We start from the raw sequence: 22,430 nt of genomic DNA, 5'->3' as shown, positions 1-22,430 counted from the left end.
TTTGGTTTGACTATATATATATATATATATATATATATATATATATATATATATATATATATAATATTTTAATATCTAAACTTTAGCATTTTAATATCTAAAATGAATGCATTATTACCACTTATCTGTCTAAATATATAAATGTATAATAATATATAAAGCCTTGTATATCTGTATATATATCTGTAAAATATATTTGTATATATGTATTGAGGGATTTACATTTCTTTTAAAAAGGTTAAACAAAAGGGAAATATGCATTGGTTTTCCATTGAGTAAAACAAGTGCCCGACATACATAGCCAGGGAATAATTTGGTATTTAATAGGTTAAATGACCACTAGGTGGCGCAGGGTTAAAGCGTGCTAGTCGTAGTTGTGTTTGCTCAGCGGCGCCCCTAACGGCAGCGCCCGTCACTTACAGTGTTGTTCCGCCCCTCATGACCGCCGAGCAGCCAATGGGCTCCGGGAGGCAGAGTTCTCCCTGTGGCCGCCATTAGAGAAAGGAATCCATGAATTCAAATGGAAACGAGAAGGAACACAGACCGATTATACGTTTTTAAATGAAAATGAGCCATTTCATGTAGTTTCTAGTCACCTTTCGACGTTTCTAACGCGGAATGTTTTTCGTTTTTAAACCGCTTTCGGTGGGGATGGAGGTAAAATAGAGTCGTTTTTAAGCTAAAACCGATTTTAAGCCAAGGGGGAGGGGGGAGAGTTGCTTCTTTTTGCTCTCATTTTTTCTATTTTAATAACACATTCCTCTATTTTACATGTAATCTATCCCTCACAGCCTCGTCGACGGTTGAGGCCGTTCTTTTTTTATTCTAATTCGGGCTGAACGCGGGAGGCGCGAGCGATCGAATGGGGCTGTTGAATTCCATTCCCCCACCGATTGTTTAAAAATAATTCCGTTCACATTCGACTCGAATTCGGAGAAACGTTCTTTTTCTTTTTCCATGGAAAGCCCGGTGATGGGATGTACGAGCGCGCAGTAAAAGGATGAGTTCTTGTTTCGTACCGAACGGGGCCAGCTTGGAGGACTGCCATTCCAATCTATTCTATCTGGTAAGAGATTTAAAAACTAAAAGGAAAAAGCAGCCATTTTTAGCCGCCTAGCATGCTAACACCAGCCCCAGTGGAGAGAGAGAGAGTGCGAGTGAGCGAACAGGATCAGGGCCCAGTGTATGTGTGTAATTCAAACACACGCTGCTTGTTTATTTGCTTATTTGTAAGCTTTTCTAAAGAGATTACATGTTTGTAGTGTTTTGCACCAGATGGCTTAACGCAAACCGACTGTTTGTTTTGAGTTCATGTATTTGTAAATTGCACGTAACGAAGAGTGTTGGCAGAATGAAAGTTAAAATGTCCTTTTAGCAGCACTTTGTGCAGGTATAAATTACTCCGCTCATTTTTAAAAACGTTATTTTAGGAGTTGTGTAAAACAAAGCGTTTTATGCTTCAGTATAAACTGCATGTTCTTATGCACGGGGGTGTTTATATGTTTACACGCTGCTCTGCAGGCTTATTTCGGGTCATTCCATGAAAAGGTGCATTTCGTGTCTCTCTAATGAAGTTTAGCAAATTAAAAACGCTTCTTTAAGCATATTTTAAAAACAAACATTATTATTATTTTTACATTTTAATCTTTTCCTGGGAATGGCCTGTGTTTTTCAACTGATTGCTTTATTGTTAAATATGTATTATTAATTTAAATTTAGTTTTATACTTAATGTATAATAATAAAATAAAATCGTTGATACGTCGTCTATTTATTAAAATACTGTCTAAAAGTTGTATCCCATGCTTTACTGTTTCCATCTTAACTTTACCTTACTAAAATGATGTGAATTTCCATAATTCAGATTTTTTTTTGTCAATGACATTTTTCTTTCATTTTGTTTTTCAGTAGTCATCGTAATTTAATTTGTGCACTAAGCAGCCAATTATTGGAAACTTTATATTTGTAAACACATCTGCATTAAATTGCCATTTACATTTATAAACATTTTGCAGTGTCATGACCTTGAGCCAAACTCTAGAAAAAGCCAAATTAACCTGAAAAAACTTTGCATTAAAGGCATAACTGTATTCCTTTTTTTTAATTATTGTTTTTTTTATTGAGGTGAAACAATACAGTCTGTTTATGCTTAAAAAGGATGCTTAAAATCTTCCAGAAATTACACTTGGAATCACCCTTTTAGCTGATAGTTTTGAAAGATTTGATGCATTTGCATTAATCGCATGAGCCATGCATCAGTTGTTGGGCTTAAAATAACCAGTGCTGGGTTTGGGGTTTACCTCATGTGCAATAAGATACATGGAGTTTGAAATAGATGAGGCATTCCTGGAGCCTGCAGGGTTGTTTACAGCACTTTTCTGCTCCCTAAAACACACACACACGTTTACACACATGCTGACGTCCCATTGACTTCTATTGTTTTTTGATTAAGTTAATTATATTTCCTGTGGACCAGCCCTGCATTTTTAGCTTTGTAAACAGGCGTTATTTGTTTGGTGTATGCATGTTTTGCTATATTTTACTTTTTCAGAAACGTGTCCTTCACAGCAAAACAAGTACATAGACACACTCACGTGAACAGTGTCAAGGCCTTGTGGTGAATTATATAACTTCAGCTTATCCACTTTAATGCCTGCTGTGTTTTATTACTGCCACAGCACAATCTCTGATATTGTCTGAAGATGGATGGCTCCACTGAGAGCTTGTTTGCACACTTTGTTTGAATGTATTGCTTGATGATTTGAATATGAATAGTTGCAGTTTTACAGAAACTCGTTTGGACTCTCAGTCTCGGAAGAGGCTGTTTTTTTGTTATTTAGTTACAGGTGTGCCAACTAGAGGTCAACCGATATATCGCTCGGCCGATATTTGTCATTATTTAATATATCGGCATCGGCCGATATCTGTGTTTAGTAGCGTCAATTTAAAGTCAGGCACGTCGGCGGGCAGCCCCGTGTTATTGTTGCAGTGGAAAGTGCTGCTGCGCATGTGAAGGACCCCAAGCCAAAACTTTTGGAAGATTCAACAACAGTCCTTGGGAGAAAAAGGTAGTCAGAGAATCTCACTCTGTAAATGGTGTGGAGAAGTTGTCAGCTCTTACAAACACTGCAGCGTGATTGAGGGCTCCGTTACTCCGCCCCGCTCACAGACAGCACCGTGCTCGGAGAGACAGCTGTCCTGGAGCTGCCCAGAACGGTGAATGACATTTGTTCGGAAGCATGGTTTGATGCAGACAATAGCCAAGTTTCCATCCAACTCATTTGTATTTAGGGATGTCAGTATTTGATAATTTCCATGTAATGTTGTCACGATACCAAAATTATTGTTTCGATTTCGATACCTAGTCAAGAATTGCGATTTCGTAATTTTTGATACTTTTCCTGAAAGGGGAAAATAAACTCTCAAATATCATTGCTATGCTTTATTTTAAAACCGGAACAACATTCTAATCATATAACACACTAATAAATGAACAGCAGCATTTAGCAGCATTATCTCAGTTATCATGAGAAACATAAGAGTAATAAATTCATCTTGATTCTGAACTTTGAATAAAAATATGAACAGTGATTATATTAAACAATGTTTCTGAACTCAGAAGATTAAATGTCAAAAGATAAATAATATCAATTTAAGCAATGGCATTCAAGTTAAATATCAAACAGCAATATCTCAGATATTGTAACTTATTCTGTCAGTTGTGCAGCCTTTTCTTTCAGAGGAGAAAACTCAGCCAGTGAGCTTTAATGAGCGTCATCTTTAATAAGTGTCATCTTTTTCTGCCAGTTGTGGACAGGCGGCCACAGTATCACTTGTGCTCGCAGCCTAGTGATGTGCGGGTCTGGTTTTTTTCCAACCCGTGGGTCCCGCTTTTATGAAATGATTTGGCCCGCCCCAGCCCGCAAATAAAGTAAAATTTCTTTACTCACCCTGACCCACGCATCGGGACATCACGGAAGATACGTTGCTACTTAGACCTTCATATTGTAACCTTATCAAAGAACCTAATAAAATATGAAAATATATATTCCAAATATTTAATATAGGCTATATGATATTGCACTAGTGATCATTCGTCCGTGAATGAATCTTTTAGGTGAACAAATCGTTCTCGTTCAGGTAATCCACTGACTCATATTTCTCGTTCACTGAAGTTCCTCCCTCCACAGCAGCGCGCGAGCATGACGCTATTAGCAGCACATGCGCAGCTCGTGAACAGCTCTGTGAACTGTTTCATCTTGTCAAAGAGTTACTCAAGATGTGACAGAGCATGTGATTTGTTGAATGTAGTGAACGAATCCACCCTTCACTGAACGAGATCGAGAGATCTTCTCATTCGTAAATGAGTTTAATGAACTGATCTCGTTTATGAACGAAATGAATGAGTATACAGGGTCAGTGAGCCAAGCATGTAAATCTCGATCAGCAATCAGCAGATACAAAGCGTAGTTATAGATGCTGTGCAGATACGCTCGTTTTCATATTTAGCATACAGAGCATAACTACACGTTTAATCCCCGATTAATGTGAATATTATATATGAACTGTCTGACCAAACAATTAAAATGTTAATTATGCAAGAAAACCTCGTGCTTTGTTCATCTGAACAACTTATTTTAACTATTTAATGCGATTATGCACACATTTTAGTAAAGCCAAATCAGTTTATTAAAGCCACTAATGCAGCCATCTCGCTGTAGTGCTTTTTTGCTGCTTGCGTGAGGAGAAAAAACACAGACGTCCATAGGGAGGCACTGGAAGCGTGCGTTGCACACACCAACATGAAATACGTCTCTTACAAATGTGGAACGCAGTCATTCTTTGAAGTATCGATACTAATACATTTAGGAATCGTGACGTTTTTAATTTCCGAGAATCGCGATACTTTTGAAGCATCGGTGCACCGTGCAACACTATTTCCATGATCGATCGACGTTTAAATGAACGATCAATTAATAACCTTAATACTGCAAAATGGGTCTGCAGTGGTATTATTATTATGTGCAAAGTAGGGCTGTAGTCAACCAAAGAAATGCTTAGTCGACCAAGGTCCTCTCCTGTGCAACGATCAGTCGACTTAAAAAAAAAATGTTTTTGCATTTTGATTGAACATTTATTAAACAATTGTCATAGAGTATTAATAAAACAACAACGAAAAAACATCAATAATACATAAAACTATAATAATAATAATAATAATAATACAATTCTTTGAAAATTAAGTGATTTTTTTTAACTGCAAAGTGAGGAGCTCACGTCTGGCCACTGACTGGATCCCTTCAGTAATTCCACCGAGAGCATGTTGACAGCGTTGTCCGTTACCACTGACACCCGCTTCTCTGGTGGAATGTGGTAAGCGTCCGCGACTTCAGTGACATTTTCTCCCGTGTGCGCTGCTTTGTTTCTAACACAACGCTATTCATTTTACAGTCCGCATCGATAATATGGGCTTTAACTGTCATGTATGCCTCCATTCTAAGCGAAGATCACAAATCAGATGCGAGACCTACAGCCAGGGAGGATTGGAGTAACGGTCTTGTCTTGTTTTTTTTTTTTTTTTTAAATGCAGCCAGACAAAAGATTTAAATTCCTTGGACATTTTGTCGACAAAAGCCAAAACAAGTATCGTTCTAACTGAATGAATACAGCAAACCTACCTATATTCCTTACTGAGCGCGAAGCAGCAGTGCAGCCAGCCACAGGTACGGTTCCCGACTGTTCACGTGGTGCGCTAAACTCTGGCGCTGTTATGTCTAAATTAAAGCATTTAAAGTTTGTGATAAAACATAGGCTAATTATATTTAGAATGCAGTAATATATAACTGGTAATAAAAGGAATAAATATCAAGGAGTAAATCAATGAAAATTTCTTCATTGGTGAAAAAAAATAAGAAAAAAAATACAACAGGTCAACCAGTATAAATGTCAGTCGACCAAGACGTCATCGACCGATTAGTCGACTAAACAACTAAAGTTGACAGCCCTAGTGCAAAGCCACTTGGAAAAAAGTTTTCTCACCCGAATTAAAGGGGTTTTAGTCTGAATAAAATGCTAGTAGCAGGACTGTAAAATGAATAGATGTGATTATGATCATTTGATAAAATGAAGAGAGTGCGCCATACGTTTTAGATCATGTTACTTTGTTTTCCCGTCAAGGAGACCGCTGAATGCAGACATCCCAAGTCTCCCGGAAGTTCCGGGAGTCTCCCGCATATTGAAAGCGGCTCCCTGAGACCCGCAAATTAGTTAAAATCTCCCTGAATCTATACCGAGCGAGCAAAAGCGCGCATGCCTCTCTGAAATGACTTTTTGCAGGTTGGGATGTCTGTGAATGCGTCTCTTTAAATGGTTTCGTGGTGCTCGTTGTTGACACTAGTATTAAAAATAAAATGATTCCAAACGTAACTGTGGCGCTTGGGGCTGTGCTGCGCAGTCAGTGAACCGCTTTTTCACATCAAACATTTTATGCAAGTATTATGACCTGTACTTTTTTTGTTTGATCCTGTTCTGCTAAATATTCGATTTAGAATTTTTGCGTTCCGCTAGGCCTATTTGTTTAAAAAAATCCTGCATTTACAGAGCATTCGATCGAGACGCATGAGTGCGTGCGTGCGTGCATATGAGGATGAGCGAGCGCGGGTTTGACTAGATGTATTTGGAGGATTGCTCAGGTCTCGTTCTGCGCATATCCAAATGTTTCCACATTCGCAATGTATCTGAATGTTAAACTATAATATATATATTTTTTAAATTTTTTTATGTAAACTAGATGGAAAAGATCATCCTCTTCACATGAGCAAAAACGTCCTTGGCATAACAGCAAAGTGGACCGGTATACTACGGTCTATTTAAACTGACCAGTGTAACCTTTTATATGTTTGGTTGACTGTACTTTATTTTAATAATGAACATACTGCGATGTAAGTTTGAAATTAGAATGCACTTTAGATGTTCTGTGTCATTTATACCAAACACAAATGTTGCTGGTTGCTAGTGTGTTTGCAGCACTACTGTTATTTTTTTTATATGTATTTTATTTTTTATATTTCAGTTTAAATTATTTTTATTTATAACATTTTATTTTTTTTATTTAAATGTATATTTAAGTTTACATTTATGTTCCAACAAACTTGAAAAATTCTGCTTGATAAATGCTCTAAAACATATCGGCCATCGGCTATAGAAAAACCCATATCGGTCGATCTCTAGTGCCAACTTTTTCCCCCCCAATATCAATTACTTTTTTTTTTTTTGTTTTGTTTTTTTGTTAGTTGTGTGAAATGTTCAGATAATAAAAGCCTCACTGTATGATCACACAGAACAGTCCATCTGCATATTTCTCTGTACATGTAAGCTCTTAAAGTGTTTGACCCCGTTTTGTTTTGCATGGTGTAAATTTAGCACAACACTGTAAGGCTCAGCTCATGGGAAACTCTGTCTCACCTCAGCACACATTTGCTGCCTTATAACACAAACTTGTTTTTAAGTTTTAGTGCATAATATTAGCCAAGCAGGTGGAGTAAATATGATTTGAAATTGAGCAAGGAACTTTAATAAGCCTCAGCCAACATCTTTTTAGCCAACGGGATTTTATTAAATGTTGGTTTATTTTCTCTCTCTCTCTCTCTCTCTCTCTCTCTCTCTGTGTACACACACATATATATATATATTTATATATTTATTTTATCTAGCATAGCGATAAAAAAAATGTTAGAGGTGAGGATTAGCGAGATAAGTTTTTGGGATGCACCGATATATCATTCCTATATATTATTTTAAAGCCATAAAGCTTCTATCTGTATGACCATAAATTAACCATAACAATGGAGTGATCGCGTTGGTGCCTCACATGCACATACAACAAATTTTTGCTAATTTGTCATCACAGTCTGTTCATTATCAAAGTAAAATACAGTTAAAGAAACATAAAGTACCACTGCTCAATTTAAATAATCGGTATTACAGTCTGTGCCAGTGAGACCAGCGCACGCCTCACTGCTGATATAGCCTATATGTGAATGGTTATGTTTTACTTCGATAATGTGAGTGATGAACAAAGCCTAGTTTAGCATTCAGATACGTTACGAATATGGAAACATTTGGAGTTGTGCAGAATGAGAGAGGTAGGCTTCAGTGTCGTTTTTAAATGAATAATAATAAAATGCAACTACAGCCTAATTTTGAAGTAGCCTTTTTTTATCCATGCTGAATTTTTTTTAAATATCTTAAAATACTTTTGGACTTTAGTAAATCTAGAAAAGATGATGCTATATTTGCTATGAGGGAGATCAAGATTCTTTATTTTTTTTTTGTGTGTGTGTAAATAAAACGTGGTGCTTTATGCAAGTGACTAATATCGGTATCGGCCGAAAAACAAAAATCCTATCGGTGCATCCCTAGTCATTTTGCTTGTGAAAATCTTTTGAAGATTAAATCTTTCAGTTAAATGGATTGAAAACATTCACAGTTTTTATCTTGAGTGCATGTGAAGCTATTTTCCTGTCATTGGACGGTCTCCAGGGGCCACTGGTCTTTGAGCGCTGATTGACTTTTTTGAGTGGCTGAAGCTATGTGAGACAGACACTATTGATAAGCATCTCTCAGGAGTGAGAGCAACAGAGAAAGCGTCTGATAGTTTCGGGCCGTGCGATGGAGTGCGTCTCCAGGAGGTGGTTGGTTTGACTTCACCTGTAGCTCAGCTGTTTGCTTTGATTCTCATCTGCATCTGCTGTCATTCCTGGCAGTGCTTGGAAGACTTCTTGTAAAACTTCTGTGTAAATGGGAGAGAGAGGAAGGAGAGATGTTGTGACAAAGGATGAAGTTATGTGGAAGGCCATGACCCAACAAACCACTCAAGTTTATGTGGAAGTCAAAGGAGCCAGATTTTTAAGCCAAACGTGACTCCTGCCCTTAAAACAGACACTCTTTCCACTCTTTTTTTTACACTCTTTTTTTGTTGTTGTTTCTAATTTTAGACTATATTGAATTCCATCAAAAAAAAAAGAAAAAAACCTTTTTGGAAAACAAGAATGTTGTGCTGGAAAAGTGGAGTGCTTCATGAGGCTGTTTACTTTCCTCTTACATTTCAGCCAATTTCTTCTTTATGCCTTTAAGGCTATTCTGACTTTTCCCCCCTCATCAGCTGTCAACAGTCTAAAACTTCGACCTCTAGATTTGTCCCATTTTTAGTTTCAATTAACACGTGTGTAACAGCTTTTACTGCTGTATACTTTTTTTCTGTACATCCTCTGCAGATGTTCTCTTTGCATATTTTGCAGGTGTTTGATCTGCACTCCTAAGTCAGATGAAAATATTTTCCAACAGCTGCAACAAGTTTCACTTTGCAACAAATGAACATTATTGTGAACATGACTGTAGTGTAAATAACTGTCGTTTTCCATCTCTGGTTTTAACTGCCAGTGCATATGAGAAAAACACAATTTTTAAGCTTGCCATTAGTAAGGTTTATAGATTATAACAATTAATGGTTGTTTTTGTCCTGATCTCTTTATAAATGCAGCCGTCCAGTTTATGAAAGCGGAGGTCTGCATGAACTGTTCTGCCAAGTCAATTAAGGATATGCATAACATAACATAACATCACATCATTTTATTTGTTAATTTGCCCTCATGAAGTGGTTGTTTTTATTCCCTTCAATATTTGTTCCCATTTTCCTTGCTTTTTGAATTTATTTAAAGTCTTTCTTTTCTATGCCTCTCTCATTGTTTTTCTGATCTCTCATATCTGTTTCGAGTATGGCTGATCTTACAGCGGATCGTTAAGGCAGGATTAACTCCTGGGCCGGGGTCCATTAAGTATTTCATAGCTCGAGTGCTGCTGTTCCAGGGTCTGTTCCATCACATCAGTGCCGTTTATCTTCGGGCTTAAAACCAGATAATAGATCAGCACTAAGACTTTTAGGTGCTGCCGAATGCGTGTCTTTTCGCAGTTGGTGAATTGCCCGACAGAAGCTAATGTAGTCTCTCTTTCTCACAGGCTGATTTGACAGGGATAAAATGGAAGAGGTACGTGTGGCAGGGTCCGACCTCAGCGCCTATCCTGTTCCCAGTCACAGAGGAGGACCCCATCCTCTGCAGCTTCAGCCGTTGTCTGAAGGCGGATGTGCTGAGCGTGTGGAGGCGGAGCCAGAGGCAGGGACGACGAGAGCTCTGGCTCTTCTGGTGGGGTGACGATCCCAACTTCTCTGAGCTCATCCACCACGAACTGACAGGTAAGCTTTTAAGTGCAACTTTGAGAACCTAGGGAGCTGCCCACAAAGATAGCATCTTTGAGCATTGTCGATTGGTGCTTTTATATCAAGTTAATATACACATAAAAAAGATGGTTCAAAGGACTTCTCATTGGAGCCAGTGAAACACCGTGAGCTGCCTACCTAGATCCTGTATAGGCAGCTCAATGTGTTTCACTGGCTCTAACGAAAAGTCCTTTGTTTTGTGTTTTTCAGTTTCCTTTTACCTTTTCGCCCACTTTATCTCTCTATCGACTGTGGTCTCTCTGAAATTCTTCCTCCTTCCTCTCTCACACCCACACACTCTTTGCGTGTGCATTTTAGTTACTTGTCATCAAAAAGTGCCGTAGGCCAAAGCAAAGATCTTCGGTTATTGTTTCTATAGTCCCAGTTTAGCAGTCAGCGCCTGTTGCTTGCGGATAAACCTAAAAAGTATGCCATTAAGTTTATACAAGCTACAATATTTTAAATGGTTACAAGAAGTGTTAGAGTGATAAAAGTGGATCAAGAGTCTTCTGTTGTGTTTGAACCGACTGGTCTGAAGGTGTTTGATTCATCTCTGTTGAAGTGATCACCTGTATATCTGTGTGACAGAAATGATGTGAAATGCCTTTATAATTGTGTTTTCTTTTAAGATCAGTTCTCGCTCTGCTAACCCAGACCTGAGGGTTATTGTTGGGTTAGTGTTGCATTGAATGAAACAGAGCAGCAGTCTGTGTGACTGTGTCACATCTCATCCGTTGTATGTGAGTGCAAATCTCTTGGTTTGATAAAAGACAAAAGAAAGGAATAGGAAATATACAAGAAGTTTGGCTTCATTTTTATTTCTTAAGCTCTTTGAAGGATGGAATAATGAAGAGCATCGAAGCATGAACGAGCAGAAAGCATCATGGATGTCTGTGGAAAATATATTTTCCACCTTTCTGTCCCCGTTTTTTTTATTCTTTCCTTTATGGACATGTCCCATCATTATTCATGCCTTCTTTTACAGTGAGGAAGAGAAGGAAAGAAAAATAGGATGATATCAAGAAATAGGAAGAGGCGATTAATTTTTTTCCTTTTGTCCATTGACCCTCCCTCGTTACCATTCATTGTGCCTGAGGAAGGACAGAAATGGAGCCTCATGGGGAAAAGAATGACCAATTCACCCATTCCATAATATCCCTCTCCACGAGAGATATTGCTGTATTTTTCATTCGTTTGTTGAGATGCCATTGCTATAATGGCTGCATCCCAGTTGTGCTTCATGACTCTCAAGAGGAAAAGTCAAGACACGTGCTTCTCTCTTCCTCTTGACACCTCTTGTTTATTTCTTCACTTGTTGGTCTCCAGAGCTGTGGGAACCCTGTAATATTAAGGAATTTTCAAAATGGTGATTTTTGAGGTTTGGAAAAGTAGTTTTTAGTATGAATTTTTTTTCAAGTTAAACCCTGCTCTAAAATATTTATTTGTAAAGAGATTGCTGATCTTAAATAGCCAGAAAAGTCAAGGAAGACTTTTAATTACTCATAAGGTAGGGCTGGACGGTTATGGCCTAAAATCAAAACCTCGATTAATTGAACATTTTACCTCGATTACGATTAATGAATGATTATTTAGTTTCTGTTTTGTTTTTTTGCCCTCATAGTTCACTGACAAGGTTTGTACTGTAAATATGATTGACTATTAGCAGTTATTTTATCTATGTTCGTTACATTTCTTATTAGGGTTGGGTATCATTTGAATTTTATCGATTCCGATTCTGCTTATCGATTCCGATTCTTATCGATTCCTATTTTCGATTCCAATAAGATAAAAAATTAATTAAAATTAAAATTAAGTCAAATATTAAGATGTAAAACATTTTTACAAAGTATTCTGTTGCAGCTGAATAATGAGCAAAAATCAGCAGCCTACAAAACACTGCAAGAGGAATTTTGCCTGTGCTTTAAAAAATACCATAGCAAAAACAACTAGATTGATATAAATTTCAAATATTAAAGTGTTAAAGACAAGTAAACAGTCAGTAATAAGATAGGAACAAACAAATCAATTAGCAATCTCATAAATACAACTAAACAAAATTTCAGGTACAGAAACTGTAATTAAAAGTTTAAAAATACTGCATAGTTTTCTTTTTATAAATAAAATAAAGATTAATCAAGTAAAGTTATTAAATATATTCAGTCAAGATCAGTGAATGATTTTCTTTTGTTCTTTGATTAACAGTAATGACAGGCAACGTGATTATTAGGCTGTTGTCTCTTTAAGCAAAAACACTGTACATGTGTGTTTTCTTTCTCATCTGTTTGTTCACGTAAAACAAAAACGGCTACGTTTATGATGATATACTGATGTAGTTTTCTGTATCGTAGTTTCGACTCGGAACAACCTTTTCTACAGTTAAAATACACAGAACAGTCCGAGAACGGACACAAACCGGGAACCCGCAGTGCGACCGCCGACCGCTGCTCTCTGTGCACGCGCTTGTGCTTCATGTGCGCTGCACACAAACATGCTATAATAAGTTTTGAGATTCTAAGCTACTTTAATGATAAATCACAGGACAGCGCTGACAACTAGTTTCTGTGTTCCTCTGTGCGTGCGATCTTCACATCTACTGTTTATATGAGTGTTTGTGCCACAATGCAGCTGCGCGAACATGGTAGCTCGAAATAATAATACACATCCGACCGTCTAATCGCTTTAATGTCCAAACCATAAAACAAATACAACTGCCAAAGTTTAGTGAAGACGCAAGGCTCACAGCTCGCGCGCGATCACTATGTGTTGAACCAGCATTCAGCTCCGTGTTTTGCTTATATGCCACTAACTGGAGAGCAGAGTGGCTACACACGCCAAGGGGGAAGTGTTAACAGGATTAAAAACCAAAATAACCGACATGGGAAAATTGTCGGTTAGAGGTTATGAATTTCGGTTTTGATTACTTTTCGATTAATCTTCCAGCCCTATCATAAGGTGTTGGCAAAAACTGTCAGAAGAGCATTGATTTTATTGCAGTTTTATTTGATCTCCGTGCTAATCCAGATTTTCAAATGTTGCATTAAGATGTGTACTTAAAATTTGTTCCTCTTGTAGGCATCTGTGGTTCTCTGTTTATCTAATTCAGGATCAGATAGTGTCAAACAGCCTGTGTTTCAGGACTAAATGTTATGCCTGCGGTCGTCTTGAGATCAGCAGGGTCATAGCCACTTGACCTTCTCTCCTTGCTACAGACGTGTGAACCTGCTGCTTGTTCAGCATCTATTGACACACACTTCTTGATGTCTTTTTCACAATCACACATGCAGTCGTCTTTCTGCCTGGCCCTTGTACAAACACAGCGGAGGCCCACGGGATGCAATAAAGATTAAGCTCTTAAGACATACACACGCGTAAATATATTCGCCTGTGCTGGAGTACAGAGCACCTGATTTAGATCCCTACTGGCACCCTGGCAGTGAAGGTGTGAATCAGTGAACAGCAGGTCCTGTGAGACTTTCAAGGGAATAGAGAGAGAATGAGAGATGGCACTACCACGTCTCTTTTTCGCTTCACTTGAGGAACACGTGTCTCAGAAGGTTTCAAGAACCAAATGAACGGGCCGGAAGTGTCTTGCTGTAACTAAGCCTTGTGCCAAAAATTCAGCACAGGGGACTGTTTTTTTATTTTATTTTAAAACTGTTCATACGTGGTGTTAACTTGCATCTCAAATACATCTCTTGTGAACACTTATCACATATTTTGGCAGTGTTACTTGATGCTGATAGTCCAAACATACGCTATTGTTCAAATGTTTTGGTGTCGGTAATATTTTTTAAATGTTTTTGATGTCTCTTATGCTCACTAAAGCTGCAATTATTTTAAATAAAAAATACAGTAGTATCTTTTTAGCACCATGATTAATTTACAGTTAGCAGGCGATCTGACCAGTCATAACGCTGAATCTGCTATCTTGTCCGACAAACAAATCAGACAGGAGAGTAGATTAACAAGGGCTGACTTAAACTTGAAAAATGTTGTGTATTGACGTCTTTACATGGTTGGAATAAAATACATTCTGATGTTCATTAAAGTTTATTTCATTAGCATAAATAAATTAAACTGAACCAAATTTCAGGTACAGAAACTGTAATTAAAAGTTTAAGTGGAAATGCACAGAACAGTGTGAGAAGGGACATAAAACCCGGAAATCGGCACTGAGACTTCTGCTCTGTGTGCTTGCACTTGCGCTTCAGATGTGTGCGCTGCATGCAAACAGGGCGCAAGTTCTTTCTGTTCCTGCAACTAAATCGTTTTGAATCACATTAAAATGTGATTGCAGGAATTGTTAAGCAGAATCAAAATGCATGCGTCTGGAAATTTGGAACTGGTTTTTGATACTCAACCCTAACAGTTACTAAGGGTGGCGGAATGCATTAGCATTTACATTACAAATACAGTGTGGTCACATGATTTTTTGACTTGAGTGTTGTAGTGTTGTCAAAAGACCCGGTACTTCGGTACCAAGTCGGTACTAAAAAAATGAAAATGTCACGGTACCGGTAGTACCGAGGTCCCGTTCAAACCCGGTTCTGGATGCATACAGCGATATTATTTCCGCGAAGCAGAAAACGCGGACGGAATCTCAAAATCCAGTCATGAAAATGAAACTTACATTTTAATATGGACAGTCACGGAATTTGTCAAAGTTAGCATAAATTAATCAAATCAAATCTCCATATGGACCAGTATCTGTAAATGTTAAGCCGCAAAAGTTGGTTGAAATCTGCATCCTGCATGTTCTGCATGCATGTCTGTGAATGAATGAATGGTTTGTTTAGTACATAGACTGAAGCGCATGACGCTTGCAATAATGAGGACATACAACATCACCAGAACTGTTCTGAGTCACTTCACAAGCATTTTACCGTTTCATTTGAGTAAAACCAGTGTCAATTTAAAGGTATTCACGGAAAACCGTCAAAACAGCCTCAACATTGCAAGTAAATCACTCGCATATGTGAATAAATTTTACTCAGGGCGAGTAAATTATGTCTATTGTTAGCCATTGGCTAATAAGTTCTTAGATTTTACTCGCCAGTGTGTGTGTGTGTTCGAGGCTATTATAAGATTGGCGCAGATATATTTTCACTCGCTGAACACTGACTGAGCGCTTCAGAGTTCTCTCTCCATCAAGCGATCTGTACTTTTCAATTCATCTCAATGGACGCACAGTACACCTGTATTTGCCTCTTTTACTGTCTATGGTATTTGCCGAACTGTAAACTCTGTGTGAAGGAGCACGACTCGCCGTCGCTTTGCTGATAGCTCTGTTTCTCACACATGCAAAGAGAGAGAGTCTTACCACGCTGAATCGACATGCTACATGTAAACTATATTCTTGTCTTCTCCTGTCAAAATAATGGAGTTCATTTAGAATTATTCATATTTTCGAACAAGCAGAAGATATGCCGGTTTCTCCGGTAGTGGGCGGAGCTAATGCGCAAATGCAATTTCATTGGCTGGTGCTGATCCCTGTTTTGATTTCAGCAAATCAGTTCGACCGAACGCAGACAACTTGATTAATATTCATGAACCCAGCAGGTCATCAATCCATAGTGCATTGTATATTGTCAGTATGGTAGAATTAGTAGTATTATTATCTTTTAATAATAATTATGATCTATTACTTTTTTTTTTTTTTTTTTTACAGAAACACTCAATGAACAAAAATATCTTAAGCATCACCACCAGTCTTAATTTCAGATAAATGACAAATATGCATTCATTACAAATTCATTTTTAGATAAAGGCATTGTGCTAGAAATATTATTATTATTTTGTAAAATGTATGTGATACTGCTACTACTTTTAATTAAAAATTAATCACACAATATTTCTTCCATGTTTTAATTTTAATAGCAAATCCCCTTTATTTACAAAAAAATAAAATGTGTTTAAATTTCATAAATTAAAGACAAATTAAATTTGGGTGAAACTTGTTTACTGTTTTTCATAATTATATTACTTGTAGAAGAACTTTAAACACAATTGTAAATAAGTATAAAGAATGGCATTGGTTTTATGTTTTGCTTTGGTACCGAAATTGGTACCGAGAACCGTGGATTTTCACTGGTATCGGTACCGAATACTGAAATTTTGGTACCGTGACAACACTAGAGTGTTGTTTGTTAAGCATTTACTCCTGTAATCAGCTTTGCCCACTTGTGATTGGATGTTGATACAATAGTGTTACTTAGAGGCTTTGTCTGGGTCTGTTTCAGCTGTTTCAGTTTCAAATGTTGGTGTCTCTGCATGTTTATGCATCCATGTTTGTTCCTTCTCCCCTCGTGACAGCTTGTTAAAGTCTTAAAATTTTGCTGCAAGTGCCATTCCTGTCTCTTAACTAATCACTCCCGTCCCAAGGGAAGAGCAAGTGAAGGAAGAACTTGACGGATCTTCTGAAGCCTCATATTTAATCACCGAGCGAGTGGAAGAAAACATGGAGTGCTGTTTCGGAGATGTAATGAGACAGGAGGCCATTTGGCTGTTTGAGAGGCAACTTTACCCGACTCTGAATGGAACGGGGGAGAGAGCCAATCCTAGTGCTCCGCTTGCTATGTGATGGAATGATCTGGAATAACTGAACTGCCATTGGAGTAAATGAGCATCTCTTCTGCAGACCACGGCCCTCTATTTTTATGTAAATGTCCGATCGCCTCCCCTCCCCCCTGCTGCTCTCTGTTCCCGTCGGTGGCGCTTGCTGATGTCGGTTCTATCCAGGGGCATCCACAGAACGAGACATGAATAAGGTCCTTTTTCCCTCCTCCTTTCTGTCTTTCTCTCTCCTTCCCCTCTGCTTTTCCTCTCTCTCCCTTTTGCCTCCCTTCTCTTTTTTCCCTTTCCTCTCTCTCTGATCTTTTTTGCATAGAAATTAAGGAGCTGTAGTCTGTCTGTAAGGGTAATTGCTGTAGGGCTCATTTCTTCCTCATTTTTCCTCCTCTGACACTCGTCTGCTACACTCTCTCACTCCCTCCCCCGTTTGCCAGTCTCCCTGTGGTGCGAGTTGTGCTGGCAGCTTCTTTCTCCCTCTCTTTTTCTTCCTGTTCTCTCCCCTCATCTCTCTCTCCCTCCTCTGGGTTTTTTCACGAGGGCTACCTTTACCTGAGGGCTTTACCGCATAGCTCAAAGACAGCTGCTGGTGATACCCATTATGCTGGCTTACAGGCTATAAAATTAAGCTCATAGTCATTCCGACATTTATTTTGTTTAAATGACATGTTTAAATTTATGATTTGAGAAAAAAAAAGAACTTTCCTAAGAGTATAATCTTTAATATATTGTCTTACAGTATAAGACCATATACAAACATTTGTTAAAGATGAAATGTGTGATTTGAGACAAAAGTGTCTCTTAAAACAATTTTTGGAAAGGGGTTTCCTGCTAATTTATTTACTACTACTACTAATTAGGGGTGTGCACGGATAGTCGAACATTCGAATATTCGTTCTGCTCTAATTACTCGGTAAAAAAAAAGGTTCACAATAAAACCTAATTTGGTCACTTTCTGTGATTTCTCCATGGCATATTTGAAGATGTATGCAAGCAAAAAGAATTATTAATGAATGAATTAGGGGCCGTTCACATATCACGCCTAAAAACGCGTGGAAAACGCTAGGCGCGCCGCTTTCTCCTTCTTTCCAAAGCGCTCGGGCAGAAGCGCTCCTGAGGCGTCTGCTGTTGCTAAGCAACAATGACGCGCTCTCTCCACGAAGACGTGGAAATTTCAGAAAAGGATAAATGGATTTGCAGCACTAAAAATCGCTTGCAGTACTCTGCTACTTGATTTATTTCAAAATGGCAATCCATATACAGCTATGATCAACTGTTCCTTCATCTTGGCTGAGCTTTCAACATTGTTATGGGAAAGGATGAAGCTGAATGTTTAGTTTTTGTCGAATGACCTGCGGTGCGCTTGCGGCATTCTGAAAAGTTGAGATGTTTTTAACTCGATGCGCTGCGGACGCGCCTGGAAAAAACGTGCGCGTCGCGGCCGCATTTCTTCCATTATGAGCGCGCATACCGCGCGCCTACATTGGAAATAACGAACTTGAGCGCGCAAAAGACGCGATATGTGAACGACCCTTAAGAAGTGCGTTCTTCTACAGTACTTTAAATATGCCGTGGAGAATCACAGAAAGTGACCAAATTCAAGAACATTGTTGCGGCATCTCTCAAGCAACGAATAAACACCGCTAACTTGGAGAATGCAGTGAAAACTCCTCTTCTCACGTCTGCCCTAGACCCTCGGCACAAACATCTCAGGTTTCTCGTTGAAAACATGAGAAGTAAGAAAACAACACTTTTTTTGAACATTATCGGAACATTTTCCTTGATGCGAGTGGTGCAGATGCAGCCGCCGAAGAGGATGCAATGCCCACTCGTCAGAAAAGGCTGAGCCAGTTCTTCAGTGATGATTACAGAGAGTCCAGCCGAGACGAGTGGGAACAGTTCTTGCTGGAGCCATGTATTCCACCAGATGAGGATCCCATTCAGTGGTGAAACGAAAACACAAAGCGCTTCACAAAACATATTCGCTTAGCACACCGTTATTTGTGAGGTCCGCCAACGTCTGTGCCGTCAGAGCGCGTTTTCTCCACGGCCGGCCTTATTGTTACCAGACTAAGGAGCCGACTTTCCCCCGATCATGTTTACATGCCTGTGTTTCTTAACAAGAACATGTAAAACATAGAAAAAATAGAAAAAAAGATTTGCTGACAGTTTAAAGTTTCAAAGTGTAGCTATACGTTCTACAGTAGCCTAATTGCTGCAGGCTGCTTTACGTTTTTTCTTTGTTCACCACTATTTTTAAAAAAAAATTTTATCTGTACTTTTGTTTGTTTGAACGCATTGTTAAAGGTTTTCAGCTACAAAACACAATGTGTAATGTTCAAGCTTATTGTGTGTAAGCTTGTTCAAAATGACGGAAACAATTAATGTTGCTGAAAAATAACGTCTGTCTCATTAAACTTAATTTAAATAAACAAATATTCGAATATTCGTTTTTTGTGAGCTCAAATATTCGAATGTGATATTTGTGGAAAACGCCCATCCCTACTACTAATTATTACTATTATCATAATTGTTTTTCATTCACAACCAAATTTTATATATTTACTTTTTCCTTTTACAGCCTGATTTTATTTATTTATTCCCTGTTTGACAACCAACTAACCAATCATTCATTAATAACAGTCAAAAATATTGGCGAAACCTATTTTGGGTCAGTCTTAAGTTTTTGATTTGTGGGCCACTATAAAACTAACTGCTCCATGTAGTATAGAAATTACACACTGCACCTATAATATGTGTGCGAGTGTTAGTTGGCACAGTAAGTCGAGTGCACAGGGAGCCTGTCAGTCGCAGTAATTACAGATTGGCCTCAGAGAGTCCCCCACCAACATAATGACAAAAGGTGGTGAAGAAAACACTTTACTTAGTGTTTGTCCGGGTGTCACGTAGGCCATGACTCTTATGCATACTGGTGGTGTGCTTGCGGCTTGACTGGAACTGTTTGTCAGACACATGAGCCGTGCATTTAAGAGCAAGAATCTTCTATTGGCAAGCTGTGTGTAGCGTGAACCCTCGGGCCACAGAGCTGAGTCGCTCAGAGAAAAGGTTCTTTGAAAACATGTTGGATCCCATCGACACAGAGAGAACTGAGTGCACTGGAGGAGATGATGTCTGTTGTTGCCTTTCCCTGACATCACTGCATGTCTGAATACCGTAGGGATGTTCGAAAGTGAGATCATCCCAGGAAGGCCATTTGTAAACCCTCGGCTTGCTTCGACCTTTGACCCATGACTGGAGAGCTCTGCCTCCAACAGGAAATGATGTCAGTGCAAAAGGAAATAATACAAGTTCCTTTGCTTCAGAAGGTGTGTTGTTATCATTCTCAATTCCCCCCGGCCTTACGCCGTTTCCTCCGTTTTAAACAGACTTTGGATACCATAACAGTCAAGCAACGTGATCAGACAAACAGACATTGTGCCAGATGCCTACCAGAAAAGAGCATGGGTCTTGTACAAACACATTCTGTTTAGTGATAAAAAGACATTTCTAGGTCACCTGAAATTGGTGTTATTTCATTTGTTTTATTGAAGGAGAAAGATTTGGGTTGATTTACACTGCTGGTGGTTTGCTGCTCGCAATAACACGTAAAGCTCCTCTTTGTTCTTCTCTCCGCGTGTGTGAGGTCTGATTTGTATTTTTCCCCCTGTTAATCTTGTTGTGCCGTTTGACAGGTTAAGGGCTTTGTGCTGCAAGACTGTGTGTTATTTCTGTAATGCAGGGCTTTGGTTGTTTCTGTTGAAATGTGCAACTGCTGTTGTCAATAACAATCTATTTTATGCTCTTACCGGTAATGATTGCAAACATCAGTTTACATTGTGCTTGAAAGTTGCATGTTTTTGGCTTAATGGTCAAGACCTGCAGACATGTGAAATAGATCAATGACTATCTGTCCCTTTTAGCGGGAAGGAACCTGGTTTAAACCTATTCATGAAGGTAGTTGGAATGTCAATGAGGAGCATATTCAGTAGGGATACACTGGTACAGAATTTTTGGGAATAGATCATTTTTAAACCTTTTTTCCAGGATTCTTTAAAAACAAAGTTGAAAAGAAGAGCATTTATTTGAAAAATATATATTTTTTATAACAACAAAAAAATCTGCTTTCACTTTAGATAAAATGAATAAATTTTATTGGCATAAAAGTATTAATTTATTTTAAAAAACTGTCAGAAATGTTGGTGACAAATAAGCTTTAGTTTCATAATTTATGAAATATGGTCATAATATAAGAACTGGTAAAAGTGTCATAAATGGTATTGGCTTTAATCAGTATTGATTATTGTTCCCATTAATCCGTCTCTGAAATAAACTTACAATTTTCTGTGGTCAGACTTGTTCACACTGTCTTGATGATGCATTAACTTTTGTATTTAATTCTCCAAACCAAAGAAAAAGGGAGCCTTGCCTTCTCTTCCCTCCATCTTTATGCTTTTCTCTTCTCAGCATTTCTCTCTTCCTTGCTGTGCTCTCCTGTCATCTTTGGAAATAGTCATTAATTAGGAATTGAAGCTCTCTGGTCCTTGTAAGTCTCCGCTCTCATATTCAGAGAAAAAGAATAAACAAGAGCAAGAGAGAAAGAAAGGAAAGCCAAGGGCACAAGGAGAAGAGAAAGGGATGGATGTGTTTGTGTGTATGTGTGTATATATATATATATATATATATATATATATATATATACATATATATATATATATATATACATATATATATATATATACATATATATATATATATACATACATACATATATACATACATACATACATATATATATATATATATATATATATATATATATATATATATATATATATATATATATATATATATATACATATATATATACATATATACATATATATATATATATATATATATACATATATATATATATATATATATATATATATACATATATATACATACACACACACACACACACACACACAGAGAGAGAGAGAGAGAGAGAGAGAGAGAGAGAGAGGGAAGACCAATTACAGTAGAGGATGAAGATGAGCTAGAGAGAAATAAAGAAAGATAGGGGGAAGAGACAACAGAGAATAAAAGCAGGAAGAAAGAGAAGAGGCTCCTGTAGCGCACGGTCCTGGCTCTTCCCTGGTCTGGCTCAATCCCTGGGGGCCAATGGTTGAGCAGACATTAATCTCTCTGTTTAATGACCCTACAGCTGATCTAATGACTCCTGCATAGGAACCTGTGGCTGTGGGGAGCAGCTCTACACTAAGGGGCAGGGCTCACTGTCCTGCTATTATGAGCCCGTGTGTCTGAGGGATGATAATATGGTGCTACTGCAAGTGATCTGAATAATACAGGGGACTGCTGAAAAGACCAGCATGTTGTGGTCAGGTTAGGGTAAAGCTCTGTATTTCTCACTCACTCTGCACATTTGCAATAGTTATGTTTTTGTATATGTGTATAAACCAGGGATGGAAATTAACTTTTTTGTCCACCGGCCACTGTGGCTGGTGGATTTCAAAATCTACCAGCCACACAATGTTTTTACCAGCCACTTTCTTGTTTTTAACCAACAATGTGTAAATGCATGTGAA

General features: G+C 38.2%; 1 protein-coding gene across 1 annotated transcript in view; it reads left to right on the top strand.

Annotated features, from left to right (window-relative positions):
* Window positions 1–471: 471 nt before the first annotated feature.
* Window positions 472–22,430, top strand: part of med13a (mediator complex subunit 13a) — a 72,572-nt gene continuing 50,613 nt past the window's right edge. Inside the window, exons 1-2 of the mRNA XM_059539302.1 lie at window positions 472–1,066; window positions 10,017–10,251. Of these exons, the coding sequence (XP_059395285.1) occupies window positions 1,001–1,066; window positions 10,017–10,251 (301 nt within the window). The 5' untranslated portion in view covers window positions 472–1,000. The remainder of the gene's footprint in view (window positions 1,067–10,016; window positions 10,252–22,430) is intronic.

Source organism: Carassius carassius, chromosome 45 (genome assembly GCF_963082965.1).
Source record: "Carassius carassius chromosome 45, fCarCar2.1, whole genome shotgun sequence".
NCBI lineage: Eukaryota > Metazoa > Chordata > Actinopteri > Cypriniformes > Cyprinidae > Carassius > Carassius carassius.
The sequence above is the reverse complement of the archived record's forward strand: the minus strand, read 5'-3'. Positions and strand labels throughout refer to the sequence as shown.